This window comes from Thermobia domestica, chromosome 1 (genome assembly GCF_964235325.1).
Source record: "Thermobia domestica chromosome 1, izTheDome1.hap1.1, whole genome shotgun sequence".
NCBI lineage: Eukaryota > Metazoa > Arthropoda > Insecta > Zygentoma > Lepismatidae > Thermobia > Thermobia domestica.
The window spans coordinates 342,680,428-342,704,732 of NC_137454.1; the positions used below are offsets into that span (position 1 = coordinate 342,680,428).

Consider the following 24,305-nt stretch of genomic DNA (forward strand, 5'->3'; position numbering starts at 1 on the left):
GTCTTATTCAAATTAAACTTTTCTTTTTGCCCCTCAGTAAACATTTGATTGATCTAATTCTCATATTCTCCACGGATGGAGCGCAGGAATGCCAGACTCGAGAAATAGGTGTATATTTACTTTCCTGACAGATAATACCTATAACAGCACTTGGTCCCCGTAAACAGATATCCTAGCTACGCTACTGGTTGTGAGGAATATCAAGAGAGGGAACATCTAAAGGTTGTGTGTTCCTTCTCATCGTGCAGTAGATTGTAGTTTACATTTTCGCACTAAAGATTATAGAGAAGATTGTAAAGTGAGAAAATTAAAACAGAATGGTGTTCCGAACATTTTCACAGATTGTCCAGCTTACAAGAAACCTCCCACGAAAAGAAGCAGAAAGGGAATAGATTCTTTGTCAGTTGAAGATGTATGCCAATCAAGACCTGTCAGGGTGGAAGAAGGTAAGTTCGTACTTTTATGTAACGATTACCGTGTATTTCGAAGGATTGTTTCAAGCCCATATCCACGGAGGGGCACAGGAGGGCCGGTCCCCCTAAAATTTTAACTGAGCCCATTAAATTTTCAAGGTAAGCTTGCAAATGAACTATAATATGGTAGGATTCCACCCCCTACATTTTTGGGTTGACTAAGTGCCTCGATTATTTAGTGATGAATAATTGTAGAAGTAAGTACTACTACTACAAGAACTACTACTACTACTACTGCCACTGCAAATACTACTACTACTACTACTAATAGTAGTAGTAGTAGTAGTAGTGGTGGTAGTAGTAGTAGTAGTGGGCGAGTGGTTAAGCTCGTTGCTTCGTAATCAAGGAGTTTGTATGGAGTCTTTTTAAAAAGAGTGCTTTAAAAATATTTTTGATTTCTTAAAGAACGCAGGAAAGTAGACCATAAACAGTGGCGGCGATTGGACGTTAAAAGTGGGGGGGGGGCAAAACATGATCTGAATGTTTTTATATCAGTGTTAGTTTTCCTGGTTCTTTCTAACCCTTTGTATGACGAAAGGTGGTATAACTAATAGGATACTATCTTTTTCAGTCAAAATATTGTATATCGTATTTCACATTTTATTAAGTAAATTAAGGAGAGTAAATTAAGAGTACTAGCCCTTTGTACTCTTAAGCAACGAAGGTGTAAGAATGGATTTGATTCCTTGTTCATGAACATCTTAAAATTCTATCTGGAAAACTGTGTGATCGGATTATTCAATAACAAAGTTACAAAACAAATAAATAGAAAGGATAATAATAATCATAGTAATGAATAATGAGGCTCATTTCGTAGAACTTACATTGAAACTGGGGAACTGAACAACTTACATTTTTAATTCTACACATGGCATTAAATGTATGTTACTACTCTAGAAAATGAAAGACAATAAAGACTACAAGCATTTACAAGTTAAATACTACGACATTTAAAGAAATACGCAATTACAATATTAATTGCTTTGAATTGCAATTAAAATGCAATTTCTGTAGCTTTCTTAACTTCACAGGAAGATAAATAACCAATACGTACTTACGCAACGGTATATGGCGCCATTTTGTTTCTATGAGCCAGTAATACGTACAAAAACTTTATATTTCCAAGTTAAACTGTATACATTAAGGTGTCACTTCAAAAAAGTGGGGGGCAACTGCCCTCTCTTGCCTCCCCCGAATCGCCGCCCCTGACCATAAAGCTCATATAAAATGTGATCATAAACAATTTTAGATGTTTAATGAAATACATAATTTATTTTAATCATTTTTATTTATTCACTTATTATTATTATTATTTTCGAATATTTCTAATTCCATTTGTAACAGTCTTACTACATATATTTTTTCTGCATTTTGTTTTTCTTGTGTAGCAGCCATTCAGAAACGTTTCCGAACGGACAATGATTGTAATGATAAAAAAAAGTTGTGATGCTGACATTCAAGGGAAGATAGTGGGTCGTGCGGAACTACAGAGACTAAAGCGAAAATATAATAAACTTAGATCTAAAGTCTTCAGATTGGAAAATATAGTGGGAAAACTGAAAGATACGTTAGTGTATGTGAAAACAAAGCAAAACGCAAACGAAGAATAAAAATATGTAAAAACAATCAAGGCTGCGGAAGAAGAAGGCAATCCAACGGCCATCTATACTTTAGACTAAATTCATAATTTCGGAAAACAATGTCCACAGTGGTCAGAAATAACAATTCGTAATTGCATTGTTTGACGTGCAGTTTCCCCAAAAGGTTACGAACACGGAAGAGAGTCTAAATTAATTTTAGCCCCTTCGCGTTGCACTCTCGATGGGTATTTAGGAAATAACAAATGTAAGATCGATGTCTCACCTCTCATAAAAGAAAGACTGAAAGCATAAGCTTCGACTTTAAATTCGACGAAGAAAACGGTTTCTCTAATTTGTTATGAAATGGGAATCCAAGAAAGACTATTATAAAACAAGGACAAATTTCTTGGCTTAGTTGAAGCAGAAAACATATACGATAATGACATCGGTGTGGTTGGCGCCAGTTCTAGCCAATAAACTATTGTGCTTTGTAATCCACGGTTTACCAAAAAGTATATGATTCCACTTGCTTACTTTCTGGTTAAAGGTTTATAGGGTACAGAACTTTATTGTCCAGTTCAGAAAGTTATCAAAGAAATTGAGGACTGTGGGTTTCATATATTACGGCTTCTGACAGACAATCACTGGACAAATACTTCTATGTTTAAGAAATTTGGGGAAGAAAGTTTGCGAACAGTGGTCATACATCCTTGTGATCTACATCGAAAACTGTATCTGAGTTTTGATTATTGTCACCTAGTAAAAAATTTGAAATCACAGTTTATGGAACATGATATGGCAAAGAAAGAAGAGGTTATTAGCTCAAAATATGTGTAGATCTATCGGCTCTGGCTATCAAACCGGTTCGTCATTTAAGGAAAAAACACCTTGATCCAATTTCCTTCACCATGGATGACAACCTGCTCCTCAATACACAAATCTATTTTTCCGAAGCAGCTAACACAAACATATTTATGAAGAACGTATGTATGTTCTTCATCGTGATGACGTTAGTAACGCAACAAAACGTGTAAAACACAGCCATGAAAATCTTATGGAGTTTTATTAAGTTGCCGGTTACCGCCTCAAATTGCTAAAGGAAGAATTTTGTGTGTATTTAAAGGAAATTCAAGAAAAATCTAAGAGACACATACAACTGAAAAATGGAGAAAAGAAGAAAAGAAAGAAGAAAAAGAAAGAAAGAAAGTAAGTAAGCTCGTAACAAAAGATGGGGGCGAAACCCTGTATCGTGCAAATGAGATGCATGGAGTAAGTCGTGAGTGGGAACCCCCCACCCCTGGTAGGGTGATATTCATGAAACTATCAGTTTATGTTTAATTATATAGGAATATATATAATCCCTTTCTTACTTTCGAACATACAAGGTTCAATCAAAATGAGAAGACTTATATTGGACTTCCGAAGAAAAATAAAATAAAATAAAATAAATACATGACCGTGTTTATTATATATAGAATTCCCACTCACGACCCCCTTTTCAGTTTTATTAAAATTAGAAGAAGAAGTAAAGAAGAGAAGAGAAAGATGGGAAAAAAGAAGGAAAGAAAGAAAAAATTGAAAGTAAGGAGATGAGGAATAGTGAGAAGATGAGGAAAGTTTAGTTTAATAAATTATTCAATATTTCCGAAAATACTTGACGAGTATCCAGTACTTGAAGTATAAATGCTGAAGTGGACGGCATGCTAGAATTGAAGAACACACAGAGAAGAAAAAAAAATCAAAATTACACACACACATTTGTCGAAGATATTGACTTTCAAAGTTCTCCCATGATGATCATTCGTTCAGGCTCTTTCTGTCCTTTTTGCTTCCTTTATAGAGCCAACTGAAATTGAGTTAGTATTGGCTTTTCAACGACTTTAATTGTCAACTACCATTAAATACAGTAAGTTACACATATATGTCAAAAGAATTGGTGCACTTAATACTAAACCTACATTTCGCTCACACACACATTCATACAAGACAATGTATACTTCAGGTTGCATTTAGTTGAATTAAACTAACCTAACTACATTTCTATAGACATTTATTACATTCCGAGAAAACTTAGTCTGACATAACAGGGAAAAGTTTGATACATGAATTAGAGAAAATAATAATAATAATATGGCATGCACAGAAATCTGTTACTTTCAACAATATCGAATAACACATTTCTCTTTGTAGACACATTAAAAGTTGGATTACGTTAAAAAAATTATCGACAAAACGAAAGAAGGAGAGAGAGAAAAAAAAATCAAAGATTAACATTGAACATATTTAAGATTCATTACGAAACGAGTACATATCAATGCGAAAAAAGAAAGAAAAAAATTGGTTAATCATTAAAAAACTTTGGTAGCATTTTTATTGAGTCTCTATCCAAAGAGGGAAAATTTCGACAATTTTATGAGTCCTTTTCTCACGTCGATAATAACTCCTTTATCAACTCTCTTTATACACTATGATTGGCGTCCATGAGAGTAGTTAGTCGTTTATCTTAACTACAGACAAAGAAAGTTGCTTCACATTATATATATTTTTCATTTCGTCACTTGACGCATTTGGTATGAAAATTCAACATTTCTTGAGATTTATAATAAAAAAATATCGAATCCAGTCCCAAACATTGGGACCATATTTCCATTCTACTATACGATATCTCAATGGAGCTAGGTCTCTGGACCTATCCTAGGTCCTGTATTTACATTACGAAATTATTAATCAAATTCAGTTCAAATTAAGATCACTGAATTTTATTTCTGGTTTATATCGTGGAGTCAAGAGATTCGAGTCACTGAACTGGCGACTGACAAATAGTTATGTTCTAGTCATAGTGGGAGGATTTGGGGCATACTGTTTCATAATTCACTGATTTCGCTATGGTTTCACAAAATAACTTTAGATAAGGGTTAGGATTATTTTTTACGACTTGTTACTTGTTCTATTTACATGCAACATTTAACATAGTATTAAAATTTAATAGTTACGAACATTAATAACAAATCCGTAAGGTGTTATTTATTACAAATTACGCGGTAATACTCTACAAACACAAATAGTTGGTTAGTATCGGGTGTCAAAAATCTATGGCAACCTGAAACAACCAGGGTAAATACCCAGCCCTTTACACACATATTCACTCATATATATATTCATATTACTCAATATAATAAATTTTATTCTAATATCAATCATAGTATTTCGTCGACACTTAATTTTTTACATAACCTTTTCATATTCAACAAGTATTCACATTTTCTTGGATCAAAACAAAACATAGTATATAAAGAGAGTTGATCTGACTAACAAACATTCTTTTCTTTTAATAAGGTTGCAACATTGAAATGTATATATATAAACCCGATAATCGAGAAAGATTCAATTTACTAAGATACGCATATAAAGAAATGGTTGATATTATTTAATAAGTTGACACAAGAAGTGGAAATACAGCCTATAGAACAGGCACGTAACTTTCCAAACTATGTAAGCATATATATTTAAATGTATATACAGAGAAAGAAAAAAATCAAGATTATTTGAATTTAGTGGGCCCAAACTACTATTACATACACACCATATAACCAATCAATAGAAAGAAAACCAGAAGTCAGTAATCAATGGGTATAGTTTGTACGATCGATGAACAATAATCAAGTTTCTGGGAATCTGAAATCGTAGTGTACCCTCTCGTCAGTCCCTCCAGTGGTGGGATGACTATCGTGAGAGACGGTCCTAAGTTGTTCTGAAATACCGGGAAATACCTCCACGAATTGTATCCCTCGATGTCTCAGTTAGTACATACGATCGAAATAGGTGATATGAACATTGTATGTTTTCATGAGTTTCAGAACCGGGGGGAAAGGTGGAAATTTAAAAAAAAAACCTTTAGAGAAGGAGTAGAAGAAAGAATAGGTAAAAAGAGAGAAGACAGAACACTACAACTACGAAAGATAAGTGGTCGAATTTACGTAAACAACATACTATAACCAAATATTTTCTTTTATGCCAAAAGGGGTTCGGCTTACCAAATAAATAGCCGATAAACAAATATCTTCAACAACAAGACGAGTCTGTGCCCTCAATGGGATTTTCTGAAAGACAAAGGCTTTAGGGAAATCCCACCATTCACCGTATGTAGTCAACGCCATTGACGATCCCGGCCATACCGGAAGGTTGGTGCAGAATCTTAAATTGGAATTTCAAAAAAAGAAAAAATATCCGATCTCTCAGAAATTAAGAAAGTCCAGAATAGTAATGAATCTAGAGTAATAGCTAAGATATCCCTAACGAGTAATTTGCCAAAATAAAAAAAATAAACTGAATTTTGGATCGGTGATTTCAATGACCAAATATCACCGATGGCTACCTTGCGCAGACATGCCAAAGTCTGGGACGTCTCTTAATTTCCATCATCATCTAATTAAACTAAGAAAAGAAACGAAAATACTTAAGAGGACGACGTCCGGGTACGCAATGGGCCTAGATATTAATTTAGTAGCGGTGATTTAGTTCTATAGCCCCATCCGATCTGTTAGCTATATGAACACTGTACGTTAAATAATGTAGCCAACGTAGAAAAAATCTCGGAGAGTCAATGAATGTTAAAGGTACAAATGACCAAACCTGTACTTTTCGATGATCACAGGATATAGCAGTTATTTTTCTTAATTATTTACGTAAACCTGCAAAGGTAATTCCTACATAATGCTACCATATCTGATTAAACGGTTAAGAACCGGAGCTATTAATATGAGGTACTTAAATGCGAAGTAACATATAATTCCCAACTACACATTACTATCCAATAGCAAACTCGGTTAAATGAATGTGTCGGTGTAGAAGTCAAAACACGAGAGATTTTCAGTAAACGTATTCATATTCTCAATATATAATATACACTGGGCCTATTCATTTAAGTACAGGTGTCCTCTCATTCATTTTAGATTATAATCGTATTATTACTATATCATTACATTTATTCATTCTTTACTAATTTTTCACGCGAAGTAATATTTTACAGACACCCTATTACATACATTTACACGCAGGCCATACACATATTACATTATGCGCTAATAAATCTATAATTATCACAATCCGTCACGCTTAAACTGCTACACGATAACATTCATCGAACCACGGACTCTTTGTTCCGAAACACCAAATTATATTTACTTCGCAGTTTTGAAAAGAAAAGTCATACGTGCATTCACTGAAAGTTAAATTGTCAACGTATATTTTATTTCTGATTTGCTCATAGAACTAAAGCAACAATGGAATTTCTCTACAGCAACGGGAAAAGAGAATTTAATATTGCATTTCGAAACAAACAATAACATCATGTAGGCTTACTTCTATTAAGAAAATAAGCATAGAAAATAAACTACAAGCTCTCATGCTATTTCATTTAAACGTACACTCATATGAACCGAATACCATGTCCACGGGATGTAATTTAGAAATAATGGGCCAAAATCAAACAATCTAAATCCCTAACTCATGCGCTGACGTAATGTCAACAAACGACTGATTATCGAAAACGAACACGATGGCGCTGCAGTAGAGAATTAATTTATTGTATACTAAAATATACCCTTACACTTATTAATAAGAACTCTAATATTTACTCCTGTTTAGTATACTTCGAGTTAGACAAATGGTACTAAATTAACATATAGTAAATACACTGTCCTCGCATTAAAATCACGCATTCACACAGAACTACTAACTACATACACCACTATAAATACTACACATAAAAACTACTAACTAAACAAGCACCATTTATTTTAGGCATATTAAAGGCAAGTACCTCCAAACACATTACTCCTTGTCGGTATATAAAGTTGGCTCTTTTGAGCTTAAGGGTGGACAAAATGAGAAGGGTAACCCTAGGTCCAATTGACCTGGCCAATTATTTAAAAAATATTTAGTAGAGTTTGATGCCCTGAGGACACCTTAACAAGATTTATTGAGAGACCTTTCCTCTGAGATGGGAAAAGGCCCTAATCACGAATATTATCTAACCCATTCCCCCGCTAGAAATGGTTCAATTCGGAAAGTGAATAGGAGCCCTTTTAGTTAAATTAAGCTGTCATTTTGATGGTTAGTATCACACTACAAAACCTACTCTGTACAGGCACTTACTGATTTAAAAAAAATCACATTTACCACATACACGAACAAAACACACAAAACAGGTCGTAATTTCCCTAACCCCTAATTGAACTTTTTGGTTTTTAAGAGAAAAGGAACATAAAAGATCACTCTTTCATTCTGTCTATGATTTGGCTTGAATGACGAGCAATATGGCGTCTAACAAACTGGTTCCCATTTCTCCTTGGTTCTTTACAGTTCTTTCAACAAAAGTATACGTTTATAGGCTTCTATGCAGTTTCCAGTGTTTAGCTAAGAAATTAAGTGGATGTTACCTGGATTTTCCTTAAAATGTCAGCTCCTTCCCAGGAAAAATGTGTCAATCAACGTCACAAGCTGCGCCTCTCAAAAGCGTCCTGGCTAGGAATGATAACATTGCGCCGAAAACGACAGGGATAGGAGGATTCCACCAATCAAGGCGGAGTCTTTCAGCCGCGGAAATTACAAAGCAAATAGAAATTTGTGAAATCCAGATAGAACCGGATCTGAAAATGACTAATGGTAAAATGACTACCAGTAATTTTTTTAATTAACCGTTATTTTGCCACTTGTCAGTACACTGCCAGAATAGTAAATCCGTTCTTTCGCGCGTGTCACTGTACTGACACAGGCGAAAGGTCTACTTTTACCCGCGAGCACACATTTTTTTAAATGATGTGCCTTATTGTATGAAGAGATAGTCCATAGTGAAAAGAACCAAAAACGTTGGTTCTCAGCCGGTGTGCTCGCGGATCAAAGTAGACCTTTCGCCTGTGTCAGTACAGTGACACGCGGGAAAGAACGGATTTACTATTCTGGCAGTGTACTCACAAGTCGTAAAATAAAGGTTAATCCTACTAAAGTAAACTTTATTTGAAAAAAGATGTTGTTTTGGGTTCTGCCGAACATGTTATTAGTAGTACCAACTCAAATAAACAAAAGTGCGCTAATAATGACGTCCAACAATAAGTGAAGTAGATACAAAGTCCTTTCCAGAAGGTTATGACAAATATCGTGTTAATATTAACTCTGAATTGCTGCCGTATCAACAACAACAATTATATGATTTTGTAGAGGAATTTTATTGTATTTTTTCTTCTTGCAATGAATTTGATTATGGTAGAGCTAAAGGATGTAAGCATAAAATTGAACTAGTAGAAAATATCCCAGTGAATCGTCCGCATTTTTAATCCCATATTATCTACGGGATGAGATTTAAAATCAATTAGATATTTTATTGAAAAGTAAGATCATTGACCCTAGTATTAGTCCATATAATTCTCTTGTGATGATTGATACAAAGAAGAATGGACAATATAGATTTGTTGAAGACGGGAGATACATAAATAAAAACAATTTCCTGACAGTTTTCCGGTTCCTCCTATACAATATATTTTGACTAATATGGCAGGACGCAAATATTTATGTTCAAGCGATGTTTTCCGAGCACTTTAATATTCCCCTCACTCAAGAATCAAAACATATTACAGCTTTTTCGATTCCTAACGACGGTTCGGACCATTTTAATTTTCTGCCCCAGGGTGTTATGACATCTATTAGTGGCATGAATAGATTAGTGAAACTCACTTTAGAAGGTCTTCCAGAAGACAAAATATTTGCTATGTTGATGATTATTTTTGGCGTAGTGATAGTTTTGATGAAATTGTGCAGTGAACTCGTATGTTGCTTCAAAGAATAAAAGAAAGTGGTTTAAAGGTTTCCCCAGAAAAAACAAAGTTGGAATATTTTTCATTAGATGTTTTAGGTCACAATGTTAGTAAAGATGGTTTGTCTATTTCGAGAGTAATTTTTAACTCAACTTCGAAGTATCAACGTTCAAAAACTAACATACAAGGTAAAAGTTTTTTAGGATTGTCTTTTTCTGTTCGTTCATATTTACCTAATTTCAGTCAATTAGCAGAACCGTTATTTTCTTTGTTGAAAAAAGATGCTCCTTTCCGCTGGAAAGAATCGCAAGAGACTTCATTCAATAATATTAAGCAAACCATCATTTCAGCTCCTTGTTTAATGAGATATAGGCCTGATTATCCTCTCTACCTCTATTTTGATGCTTCAAAGGTCACTCTTTCTGGGCTAATTAAGCAAACACAAAATTCACTTGACGATACACATCTTGTTTCTATTAGTTTTTGTATTCGCGCAACGTCTCCTAATGAAAGAAAATTACACCTATATCAACTTGAATTACTAGCATTGGTTTATTCTTTACGTTCATTTAGATATATTCTTTTGGGACGTCATTTTATTTGAAGACAGATTGTCAGTTTACTTTATTTGAAACAATCAAAGAATGTAAGTAAAATTTCCAGGTGGTTGAGTGAAATTGAGTCTTACAATTTTACTATTTTACACGTCAGTGTTCCAGTAACATAGAGGCTGATAGCCTTTCACGATTTTCTAACCCCAATAGAGACTTCAAAGATGAGAAAAAGAATCAAGAAGTTAAGAAAATTTTGTTTACTCAGAACAAGTTCATTTTCAATTTTAGATAAACCAAATTTGTCAACACAGCAGCGTAAAGATCCGTTTTTTAAATTTATTTTCTCTTGGTTGGAACGGAAAGAAAATAGAAATCCTAAAATATAAAGTCAAGCCTTATATTTTACTATTAAGGATGGTATTTTACATAGAAAACAGAAAACTTCTCAAGGTACAAAAATTTTTATTTCCAGTTCCTATTTCTTTGCGTTACAAAGTTTTTAATACCTGTCATACATCTGCATTAGGATAATCTCATTCGGGTTATTCTAAAACCTATGATGTTAGTCAAAACAGTGTATTTTCCCAACATGAAGAAATATATATATATCAGAAGTATCGTGAGTGCACGACCTATCAGATATTGAAATCGAAAATTGGTTCTCCTTATGGTATATTGCTTACTTATCCTTTAGTTGCGCCCTTTTATCGCCTGCACATAGATGAAGGGGCAATTATTTTCCCAATAATATGTTCAATCACAAATATTTAGTGGTTGTAGTGGACAGTTGTACTAGATACATAATTGCATTTTCCCTTCCTGACGTTACAGCAAGTACTTTGGCTTCATTTCTTTACCATAAAGTAATTTTAAAGTATGGAATTTTCTATGAAGTTGTCTTAGACAATGGCAGTGCATTTACTAGTGGATTGTTGAAAGAATGATGTGCTATGATTGGTGCTAAAAACGTCTTGTAAATGTACATGGGCATTACAGTAATGGTTTTTGTGAAATTAGAATTAGGAACATAGAACAACGATTTAAATCAGCCTTATGTAAAAATATTTAGGAGAATGGATTGACTTATTACAGTCCTTGCTTTTTCGCTTAACGTTACCAAGAATCTCTCTTGTCAAATTTCACTATTCGAAGGTCTTTCTCTTTTAAACTTAGATTACTTTATCAGGCAATCTTAAATACCCCGCGCCAATACGAAGATAATGTCGTTCGTTTACTGCAATTAGGGACAAAGTGCAAGAAAATCTTATAAACATCACAAAACAGCGACAAGAGGCATACGAAACCTGCTTTTGAAGAACGAGAAAAAGTTTGAATATTGGATACTACAAGGAAGAATGGTTACGACATGCATTTAGCGGAAAGTTCATTGTTCAGGTATAATTGAACGAATCGAAAACCCAAATTCCTATTATGTTAAGTATAAGACCAACCGAGGATCTTATAAGACAGACAACATAGCAGTCTAGCGATTGAAGAACTTCTATGAGAAGGACGAAGAGATGCTTATCAACGTCTGCACGGAAGATCTTATGATGAAAAATAAGAAGACCAGACGCGAAGCCCATCAAGGACCACCTACTAAAGAAATTTTCAACCCCAGGAGACAATATATAGAAGAAGAGTTTTCAGTCTTCCCCTCATATCACGGGGGGGGGGATGTTGTGATTAGTGGTGGGCAATGGGAATATTCCCGGTGGGAAGGAATTTAAAAATCGGAATATTCCCGGGTTTTTTCCCTGGTATATAAATTCCTGGGTAGGGATTTATTTCCACTTCTTTACTTTCCAAATTATAAGAACGATATGACCAATTACTTTATTTTCATTTATTATCATTTACTTTTACGTTTTAAATAATTTGGAGGTTTAAAAATGAAATTAGTTTACCTTATATAACTAATGATATGTTTTTTTAAATTTTAATTTCCATTAGCACTAGGAAGTAGCAAAGTAGTAATTTATAATTGAAGAGGAACCAGTTAGTAAAACAATCTAGGAATTCTGTAAAGATAGTGGTGAAGTACTATCAATACACCCCGAACCACTTTTGGTAGTAGACCTTTTCTCTCTGCTATCTCTGACTTGCAGTTTCTGAATAGGGATGGCCATTTCCGGAAAAAGAGTTTTCCGGTTTCCGGAAATCACATTTTCCGTTTTCCGTTTTTCCGGAAAATTTTCCGTTTTCCGATTTTCCGGAAAATTTTCCGTTTCCGTTTTTCCGGAAAATTTTCCGTTTTCCGATTTTCCGGAAAATTTTCCGTTTCCGTTTTTCCGGAAAATTTTCCGTTTTCCGATTTTCCGGAAAATTTTCCGTTTCCATTTTTCCGGAAAATCTTTCGTCTTTCCTTTCTAATTTTCCAGTTTCCGGAAGAATTATATTCCGTTTTCCGTTTTCCCTGAAAATGTGGGTATCCCTAGTCTGTAGGAAGTTTCCTTTTAAAGAGTTCTGGTATATTTATATACCATGGCGTACTATCGTCTTTGACCGCTTATTTAGGTTTTATAACAGGTATTTAAGCGTCTTTGACCGCTTATTTAGGTTCTATAACAGGTATTTAGGCCGGGATTTTTTTTATTTTTCAAGTCAAGGATGGACCAAAGAACACCGCAGATGCGTTTTGGAACCGGATGGTCAACTTGGCGGCGCCAAGTGGTGCGAAGGGGTGATTTTTTCAGAAAAAAATCCGTTTTTTTTTCGATTTTCCGGTTAAGGTTTATGATACAGACACGTGGTACCGTTGGTAAGTATGCTCTATCGTGAGAAAAACGAGGTATGAACCATGATCCTACGATAAATAGTAAGGAAGCAGTAGCTGTTTGAGTGAAAGTCTAAAATTTTGGACATCCTTAAAGGGTTAAACTTCTTGCAATCTGACGCCTTTGTTACATTTCCATCTGATAATTCATTGTTAAGAGCTCTTCTTTGTTCTATCAATCTCTCAAGCATTTCATGTATGCTGTTCCACCGAGTTTTAACTTGCTGTATAAGGAAATGTACTTCCAATCCTAATAATCTTTACTGTTTTTCCAGTTCTGACGTTGCCAACGTACTATGTTTAAAGTGGGAAACAATCCGACTAGCAACACTTAACATTTTCTCGATTTTCTCTATTGCAAGTCCCTTATTTATAGAGAGTTGTAGGGTCTGAGCAAAACAACATATGCTTCAATACGGAAATTCTCATATCGCACTTGTGATATTACTAGCATTGTCATAGACAATTGCATGTATTTTATCTAAAATGTTCCACTACTCTGCAACATGTGCTAAGTGCTGAGTTAGGTTTACCCTTGTGTGTCTCACTTCTATTTCAATTATTTGAAGGACTGAACTTATTGAACTTAGATGGAAGCATATAGTGGGCTGTGATTGTAATATAACTTTCCGTAGCCTGCGAAGCCCAGCTATCTGTTGTCAAATCAATCGATTCCGCAGCCACACTTCTCCTTAGAAAACAAGACCTCAATACGGCGAGTCACAGTTTGCCTGGATGGTGAGTGGTAACTTGGTTCTACTTCATTCATAAATTCAAGAAACCGAATTGCTTCAACGAAAGGCAAAGGAAGAAGATCCTTTGGTACCATATTACTTATTTTACTATGAAGCACCTCTGCTCTTGCGGAAGAACAAGGTTTAGGGTCTCAGATAACACAGAATTCTTTTCTGTTTCTTACGTAGTTCCCTTATTTGTAAAACATTTTTTCTGGGATCTTTCTGTTACTTTAGATGCATTTGAGCGTGCGCCAGGTGAAGCGATAATCTGAGATATAGAGGTAGCAGCACCTAGATTATCATCTACGTTTATATTAATAATAATAATAATAATAATAATAATAATAATAATAATAATAATAATAATATAATAAAACACTTTAATTGCATTAGGAGTTCACAATTTAGTAACAGAACATGAATGTAGAATAATAAGTAGAGAACCCACATTATGCTTTATTTTTTTCCAAATTATGCTTTATTATTAATTTCAATCATTGTTTTACATTAATCATGTATAACGTATAATATTTACTATACATTAAATATTCTAAATATCTTGATCTATTTATTAATATTTTATGCAACCAGTTTCTTTCATATTTAATGAACTTTCTACCTAATGCACTGTAAAGAGAGGCTTTACTCGAGTCAGTTTTTTTAAATCACTTGAGGTGCATATATACAGAAAGGGAAAGTAAAAGACGCCACCAATAAGTACAGAAAGTGCTCAACTTCAAGAGGTACACATAACAGTATAGTGTGGAGTTCTTGTGTACTATTCATTGTTGGTGGAAGTTTTCTTCTTTTTGTCCTTTATTCTTTTCTCCACGTCAAAAGATTAGACCAAAAAGTTTACAGAAATAAAAATAAGCTTTTCATTGTTGCATTGTTATGTTCTCAATGATTTTGCATTGTAAATATTGTTTCTTAAAAATATTAATACAGTATGTTAAACTTGAAGTTAAAGAGATTTTTTAAAGAATTGTGCTATATCTTTTAAATTATGCTTTATGCTTTATTTTCTAAAATTATGCTTTTAAAATTAGTTTCTTCTGGACCCTTAGACAGCCACAACCATGTTCAAGGTACCAACCATATGTGTAAATAGTTATTATGTTTTTTATGCTTTGTATGCTTTTGGGTTGCTCTAATAATAAGTAAAACTTTCAAATGCATACAGAAACATAAATAATAAGTCAGCATTGAGAACTGAATTGATGTATCGATGACTAGGTGGAATCGTCCTTCAGTTTAAGAGAAATTAGCGGAAAAAGTTACGAAGAGAATTATGTGGAATAGATCATTATATGAATAGCTGGTGCTAGTTTCAAGTAGTGCTACATACTATGGTATTTATAGTCAATAATACCGGTATTTGGAATTCGTGACGCTTATAGTTGCAAGATGGTAACACTAGGGTAAAGTGTAAAATTGAATTACATCAGTACAATTGAATTTATATTAGGGTTAAAAAGTCTATGGTACAGGTCGGATGTAACTGAGTAATAAACTTACAGAAAAAAAAACATCGGGACGATAGGGTGCTCGAATCGAACATCGGCCTTCTGAATGTTAATCCGATGTTCTAACGCCTGAGCTCCGTTGGAATACGTAGTGTACTCCCGCCAATACTACTGCGTGTGGATTCTATACAATCAATCTAGGGCGCCGATTTCTCTGTAACTTTGGGGATACATTCAGATGCAGAAGGTAATATGAGGGTTTTAAGACAAACTGAATTCAAATTGTGCAAAATATTGTATATTTATAAATAGAATGCGGGGTCCACATGAACTTTGAGGGGGCTGCCCCCGGCCCCCCAGGATCTGTGACCTTGACAGATCACCGTGATCACGATAAGCAATGAAGAAATGGTTGGAATATAAACATACCAGTTGTATTAATAACACACTGCCAGCTCTACTGCCCGAGTTCTGCGCTCAGGTACATGCATAATCGGGGATTCCCCGAAACACACGCATGATGGGAATTTCCCGGTGCAAACGAATGATCTGCAAGCCCTCACGCAAACAAAAAAAGTACATGATTAAGCAAGTGTACAAATAGATGTAGGAGGAAGAAATGTTTCGTCGCTGATTTACTCGAACTTTTCTCTCCTATCCTATCCACTTTGAGTTGCGTTTCTTTAGCACTAGATGGTGAAGAGCATTGTCTCATTTACAGGTTGTTTTCGCGTAGCATTTTTCGTTATATTTCTTAATGTAAGACGACCAATGTCACTATTCCAAGTGAACATTTTCATTTTCCGGAAAATTTTCCGTTTTCCGGAAAATTTCCGTTTCCGTTTTTCCGGAAAATTTTCCGTTTCCGTTTTTCCGGAAAATTTTCCGTTTCCGTTTTTCCGGAAAATTTTCCGCCTTCCGATTTTCCGGAAAATTTTCCGTTTCCGATTTTCCGGAAAATTTTCCGTTTCCGTTTTTCCGAAAAATTTTCCGTTTCCGTTTTTCCGGAAAATTTTCCGCCTTCCGATTTTCCGGAAAATTTTTCGTTTCCGATTTTCCGGAAAATTTTCCGTTTTCCGTTTTGAATTTTCCGGTTTCCGGAAAAAATATTTTCCGTTTTCCGTTTTTCCGGAAAATGTGGCAATCCCTATTTCTGAATAGGTTCTCAGGCTTCTCTTACATGTGAATTAACGCACGAAATTCCGAGAAATGGGTAGGAAGAAAGGTCGTGTGTGGCAATGTTACGTGAATTCTAAAGATAAGTCAGTATCTTGCAAATATTGTGGACATATATGTGTATGCGCAAATGCTGATAAAATGGTGAGACGTGTCTCAAAATGTTTAAAATGCCTATCGAAAATGAGGAAAGCTATTTCGTGCGGAGATTCTGGAGAAATAACTATTGGTACTATTAAAGGAGGAGAAACGAGTAGTTCTTGCCTGAGTACGGAAATTATAGGAATAGAGAAAAGTGATATTTTCCCTGAAAGTCCTGTAACAGAGGAATGTCATTCACTTTCTATTAGACCTTCATCTTCCTTATCAGTGCCAGTAGAAGAGAAGATAAAAAAGGCTTCCAAAATACGTTCTCTACAATCCTTTATCGACGCTATGGATTCAAACGAAAACATAAGTATCTTTCTTAGGCAACGTTATCTTCTGTAGGCGATAGGCCTATATGATATCCTCACTCTCGGTCAGGATTCCTGAGTTCTGACATGAATGTGTGTTATGAGTTGAAAATATTCAAGACAGGGGAATAGATAAATTATCCACGCAGTGATTTATATAACGGGTTAAGTTCAGAGTCGCCCCTCCAGCTACGAAATAATTCACTTACCTTGTAGATGAGTTTCCAACACCAGAATGGGGTCCCTTTTGTTGATTTCCATAGCAGTGAAACTAATTCTTAAGGCTGTATCTATGTTCTCAGATGACTTTGCCTCTATAAATAAGTTTTGCTAAACAATATACGTTCTATCTGAATTAACGCTTGTACCTGTAAATATAAATAAAAAGTGACCCCGTATTCCTAATCTGCACCCATTTCCGGTTTTAGCTGTGATCGCTATACAGCAGGATCAGTTTTCTACAGCCGATTAAGCATCCCAAGAACATATTTCATTTCTATCAACTTTCTAATGAAACCCAAATTGGTAGAAATTTACATTTTCCTGGCTCAACATTCGTGTACATAGAACGGAAAGGAAAAATATGGAAGGAAACTATTTTCTGCAATCAATTAACCGTTTCATGAATAGTCGAATCAACAAAACGTGGGTTAATTATCTCAGTTTTCGGGATTTCATAAAGAAATCATATTCTATCGTAGTTTGTAGTAAGAAGTTTCTCAGAAGTGTTTTGACAAGGAATATTTCATAAATTATTTTCAGGTTAAATTTATAACTTTGTTTTGTTGTTTCGTGATACGAAAAACGTTATTGAAAAAAAATCACATGAAAAGTATATTCAAGATATATTTCGCTCGTTCTCTTACAAAATGACTTAACCGCATTTCTTCCTTTGTAGGAAAATCTGAACAAGATGCTGGCTAAAGCGATATATATTAGTGGAACACCGCTCTCCATAGTTGAACATCCATTATGGATCGATTTCTTTAACAAAATGAGACCATCATATAAACTACAACAAGAAGAGCATTGGCTAACACTTACCTTGATGGTGAATATGAAGACATGCAGTCACAATTACATCTGCAACTTCGAGAAGCAAGAAACTTAAATCTGCAGTTGGAGGAATGGAGCAATGTGCGAAACGAAGGTATTGTTAATTTTATTGTCACGAAACCTGAACCTGTTTTTGTGGACTTTGTGAACACTGAAGACCATACGCAGATATCTGAGTTCTTAAAAAATATATATCGGTTCTTCAAAAGTATGAACTCTCAAATTTTTTTGTAATAATTGCTGATAATGCTTAAAATATGCAGAAAGCACTGAAATTGGTACAAACAAGTTACTTACATATTGTTCCGCTAGGGTGCTTTGCTCACACCTTGCATTTACTCTGTGGTGATGTTCTGAAATCTCATACGGCAGCGCAACTAATGGAAAATGTAACACAAATTGTAAAGAAAATACGTTCTGTGCATCTTCTTAACGCAACATTTGTTAAGATAAACAAAGACAAAAAGTGTAATGTTTCTCTGGAACTACCAAGTATAAGTCGTTGGGGCAGTTGCCTTTCATGTCTTGAAAGCATGATTACTTGTAAATGCAGCCTACAAACGTTGGCTGTTGAAGAACAAGCAACCAAAGTCTTACCTTACAACGAGATACTTTGTATCGGTTGTATTACTTGTATTTTGGGCAGAAAGTGCTTCTACACAAGCACTATACTGATATAATGTTAATTTAAAATAACAAAAGAAGAATGTTTTTAATATATGTGAGAAATATACATTATTGTATAATTGGTTGCTACGTAGTTGTTTATAGAGACCTAACTAATATGTACGATTGCAAGACAGTTTGTGTGCATATGCGTTCAAAGAGTATCAACGAATAAATTATTTAATACCCATCATCGACTTGTAATTTCAGTATAAAAGGTGAGAATACTAGTGGATATAATTACGGAAGATATTTTAAGGTATGAACAATTACTGCCACTAAAGATTTACTTATGTTATTAGCCGAACCAGGGTTGACGACTACCTTTGGTGAGTCGTTGTAAAATTTTTGGTTTACCTCACCCGGGAACTTTGTAAATTCATATCCTGAAGTACAAAGTAAGGGGTGAATTTACTTCAGTAATAAGGTTCATGACTACGAACTTAACTATACTTAGAAGTGGTAGAATAATCACAAGAAAAATTATGATCGGTGAGGCAATGGAGAAAGAAACTGGTGACAGTGGTAACGACGAACAAAATACAGCTCCTGTTGTACCTGAAGTGTTGACATTTGAAGACAAAATCTTAATGGCTTTACAGTGACAGGAACAAAAGTTAGCCCAGATGTCGGAAGAATTAAAGCATACGGTTCAGCAGAAATCCGAGGAATTAAGTAGACGGTTGGAGCAAACAGACCAAAAATCAGAAGAGACGAAACAATCTGTTATCCAGGCGGTGAAAGACATCACATTACAGTTTGATGAAAAGTTAAAAAGAGTATCTGAAGATTGCCAGGATAATTACAACCATGTAATCCAAGAAGTCAATTGTGTAAAAAAAGGATTTGGAAGTAATAGAATCTTCTGTACGGCAACAAAAGATTCAGGTCACGGATAATTCTAACCAAATACGTGCGAATACTCAGTTGATATCTACATTACAAGAGGAAATTAGGACGTTGCAGATTAAGGACAACGCATACCACAACAACATGATTAATGATCGTTCGGAGTTCCCTTGTTCACAAGAGATGACCTCGCATTCACCCGTAGCAGATCAACGTGGACCTCACATTATCTCATCTTCAAGTAATCCATCCGATGAGGACATTATTCTGGAAAGAATACATCCAAGGAATACAGTTGGGCGGAAAAGAGATGGTGGAACCACAGATAATGCAGTAGGTAAAAATTGTCACTGAACACGAACACGAAATGGTGAAAAAAAGGTAAAGTTAAGTGTAAAGATGAGTGAAATACGTGCTATGAGTAAGTTTAGTGGTAAATGTAATGAAAATGCTACCTCTTTCTTAGAAAAATTTCAAGATGAGTGCAATATAATGTGTATAGATAAATCGCAATATATGAAACTAATCCCTCATTTATTACTCCCACAATGTTCTTTATGGTTTAAAGCAGTACGAGATCACATCAATACATATGAGGAATTTAAAGCAGCGCTGATTGCAAATTACGAAAATGACTTTTTGCTTGCAAACAGAGATGCCACGATTAGAAACCAACCTTTTAATCCTCGTTTGCACAAATCTGTTGTCGATTTTGTTGTAAATACATATAACGAATTAAAAGTCGTAAATCCGTTGCAATCGGAATCCAGAGTAATTGCATCAATTCGAAATTTGCTACCGTTTAAACTACAACAGATCCTGTTTTCTACCCAGTGTATGAGTTTTAATCACCTATTAATGCTTGTCCAATGTTATGAAACTCAATACCACGCTCAGAATCATCAAGCAGGATTAGGCAAAATTAAAAACAATTCAGATCACCTTGTACCTGTTCGGAATCTAAATATCCGTAATGCAGACAATACGGAATATAACCTAAATCGAGCAAATTTCAACAATCAGAACGGACAAAATAGGCAAAGATATGATGGGAATCCACCTAACCTAACCAATCGTGACAATAATTATGTCAGATCACTTAATCGAAGTAGACTCAAAAACAGTCGAAATACATGGCGAAATTCCAGGAATACAGTAAACTACATGGATACACGTAATCGTAATTCAAGAGATGGCACTTCGCATCCAAATCAAGATAATGACACAATTCCTGTACAGAACAATAATACGGAACATAATCACGATTGTGCAATACAATGTACTTTATTAGAATCATATGCAAGTACGAATTTAAACTGACTGCAGTTGATGAAGTAAGGGTTAAACCCTTATCAGCTATAGATTCTTATGAACATTTAGCTTCAAATTTATGTGTTAATGTCAATAATGAAAACAACCGTTATGACTTTAAAGTACAACACATTAAAGGAGTAGATAATGGACCCGTAGATACTTTATTACGTCTGTTTCAACAAATGATAATTTTCAAATGATTTTAATTCTTTCTTGTTAATGTGAAGAATTATAATTCGTTTCATAATTGATTAAAAGCAAAGGTTATTTATATTATATTGATTTGTGTTGAAACTTAATTGTCAAAGATTATGTTAAGAATAAGGTTCATTCTATTAAGCTAATTATCCGACGACTGTCTTCATGCGCCAACTTATATGTTACTCACATAAGATCCTTTTGTATCATGACGCCTCATTGATACGATGTATACTGTAACAATATCATTTAACGTAGTTATTATTTAATGCGCCCTGTAGAGAGATCAAACATTGTTAACATCACCATTTTTAGTAATGATTGAAACTGTTGATCATCGTGATTTATGTTTTAAAATGTAATTGTCTTTTACAATTTTTGACTTCGCACCCTTCATTGATTAGATTAATAAGCGACGACGTTTCTATAATAAAAGATAAATATTAATGAAATAAAAGACTTATTATAAATGTATTTATATGAAGGAAATTTAATAAAGTTATATACGAGGGTCGATCAAAATGTAAAGGACGTAATTAATAGAATATCATTATTATAAACGGACCAATGGTTCTTAAATATGAAAGCCAAGCTCGCTTGTAACTTTTATATTCAGTCCCGTCGTCGGGCGACATTTTATACAACGAGATACTTTGTATCGGTTGTATTACTTGTATTTTGGGCAGAAAGTGCTTCTACACAAGCACTATATCTGATATAATGTTAATTTAAAATAACAAAAGAAGAATGTTTTTAATATATGTGAGAAATATACATTATTGTATAATTGGTTGCTACGTAGTTGTTTATAGAGACCTAACTAATATGTACGATTGCAAGACAGTTTGTGTGCATATGCGTTCAAAGAGTATCAACGAATAAATTATTTAATACCCATCATCGACTTGTAATTTCAGTATAAAAGGTGAGAATACTAGTGGATATAATTACGGAAGATATTTTAAGGTATGAACAATTACTGCCACTAAAGATTTACTTATGTTATTAGCCGAACCAGGGTTGACGACTACCTTTGGTGAGTCGTTGTAACCTAAGGAAATGAGAGCAATGTTACTCGATGATACATCATTTTGGAGTAAGATCGAAAGTTTAATTACAATTTTGAAACATATTGTGACCTGGATATTTAAATTAGAATCGAATGATTCATGTATACATTCTGCCTACACTGGATTCTATGAGATTGAAAGCAAGATCTCCGAGGCACTTTCGTTATCGTTGTCGACTAGTGAGCAGTCTGAAGTACTTAACAAAACGAAAACAGAAAGGAACATGCTTTGATGCCAATACATCTCGCAGCTTCACTCCTGGATCCGTCATCACAAGACACAATTTATCTCCAGAAGAAACGATCGATGGCATGGAATTTATCCATCATGTTGCTTCAAACATGCAATTAAATACAATTTCAGTCATGGAGGATGTAGCACGTTTCAGATCAAAACAAGGATTGTTTAATAATTTTTTTGTGGACAACAGCTGAAACAATAAGTCCGCTGTTATGGTGGGAAGGGTTATACGGTATTTCAGAATTATCAAAACTGGCTGTGCGCACTCTCTCTGCTCCTTGCACGTCTGCAGCAAGAGAAAGATCTTTCAGCACGTTTGCCTGGATTCACTCTAAGAAAAGAAACCGTTTAACCACTGAACGAGCAGGCAAAATTACTTACTTTGCATATAACTGGAAACTGCTTAATAAATCAGACACGTCCAAAAAGGAACACGTAGAGAAATCACGTGAAGAGGTGGAAATGATTCAAAGTACATATACGAAAAAGGATGAACAATCTATCGAATTGAGTACCAGTGAAAGTGATCTAGACTCAGACATCCTATACGAAGAATCAGATTTTGACCTGCACTTATCACTCTCTGAGGAAGAATCAGATATTAAATAAAGAAATCTATGTAGTTGCAAATATTTAAACTTTTAAACTGTAATGTTTGCATATCAAAATTAAGATTCCTTCTCAGGATCTTTTCTTAGTACCAATGTTTCCGGACCTGTGTTAATTAGAATTTGTGTACTTTTTTATGTGTATATTTATGTATCAATTGTTGCTGGTGAATATTTGTAACAGTGTGTATATTGTTCGAAATGGCTCATCATCTTAAATTAGAGATTTAATAAAACAGTAAGAACACACTAAGAAAGTACAGTGTATCTCAATTCAACTTTTTTTATGTATGTCATCTATGCACTGGCAAACTTACGAATTTTTCTTCAGACTACGTATGCATTCTGGTAGTTACCCAGCTAATTTGTTTAAACATTTAAAAATTTAATACCTTTATATCAGTAGCAGAGTCAAGTTTTTACAGAATCCACTTACAAATAAATTTGAACTGTTTAGCGGTGTAAAAGTATGTTTTTATATCAAATCTGTTCATACCAAATGTTTTTCCAACGTATTTACTTGCATAAAGCATATTGTAAATATATTTACATTTGTGCGTATTCTCTAAATATAATCAAATAACAAATACCGTTCAAAATATACATTTTAGAGAACTCTCTGGAGACAACAGTAATAAATATACTGTGATTATACAACGAATTACCTTTGAAATCATAATATAGTAATAGAATGCAATTTTCTTTGTGATTGTACATAAATTCCTGGAAAAATTCCCATTTTGGGAATCTTCCCGGGAATTTACACATCACTAGTTGTGATTGCCGAGCATCTACCAACGTGAGCAACAATACAAAGACAGCATGCTTGCTTGCCTGTCGCTTTTATTGATTTTATTTCGCTTTGGCTTATACACAAAAACTTCTTTCTGCTTAGCACAATCTGTAGTGCGGGCAACCAACGCTTCACTTGCGACGCGTTTTACTTTAAATTTAAGTTACTAGCCAACGAACGTTCGATTTTCAGTTGTTCTCAAAAACCACGTGACGCTGACCTCTTAACTTTCGATGACAAGGTAGTGTTTGCGTTGTTAGCGTCATTTTTTTAGCATTCACCTTGAATAAAAGACAAACTTAATTATTTTTTTAATTGTGTCGTCTAGTACTCTAGTCTCACGTATCTATTATGTCGCTCTTTATTTCCTTATATTTCGGTAACCATGAGGCATAACAAATAGTAGTATTTATGTATAAAGCATAAATGTGAACATAGATGGCATCAGATTTGAGCCTACGTACTTCGCGAAAGAATACAGAA

At 34.4% G+C, this 24,305-nt stretch overlaps 1 protein-coding gene across 2 annotated transcripts; it reads left to right on the top strand.

Moving 5' to 3' along the window:
- The first annotated feature begins 341 nt into the window (after positions 1–341).
- LOC145663839 (uncharacterized) lies at positions 342–24,305 on the top strand. 2 transcript variants are annotated; one of them, XM_081729951.1, is made up of 2 exons: positions 342–446; positions 17,927–24,305. In XM_081729951.1, the coding sequence occupies exon 2, from the start codon at positions 19,999–20,001 to the stop codon at positions 20,917–20,919; it is 921 nt and encodes a 306-aa protein (XP_081586077.1). In that variant the 5' UTR covers positions 342–446; positions 17,927–19,998; the 3' UTR covers positions 20,920–24,305. Both variants share the same exon structure in this region, with proteins under 2 accessions (XP_081586077.1, XP_081586086.1).

Excerpts from the sequence above, each read along its gene's own strand:
- LOC145663839 (XM_081729951.1), top strand. The coding sequence starts at position 19,999 with ATGAGTGAAATACGTGCTATGAGTAAGTTTAGTGGTAAATGTAATGAA.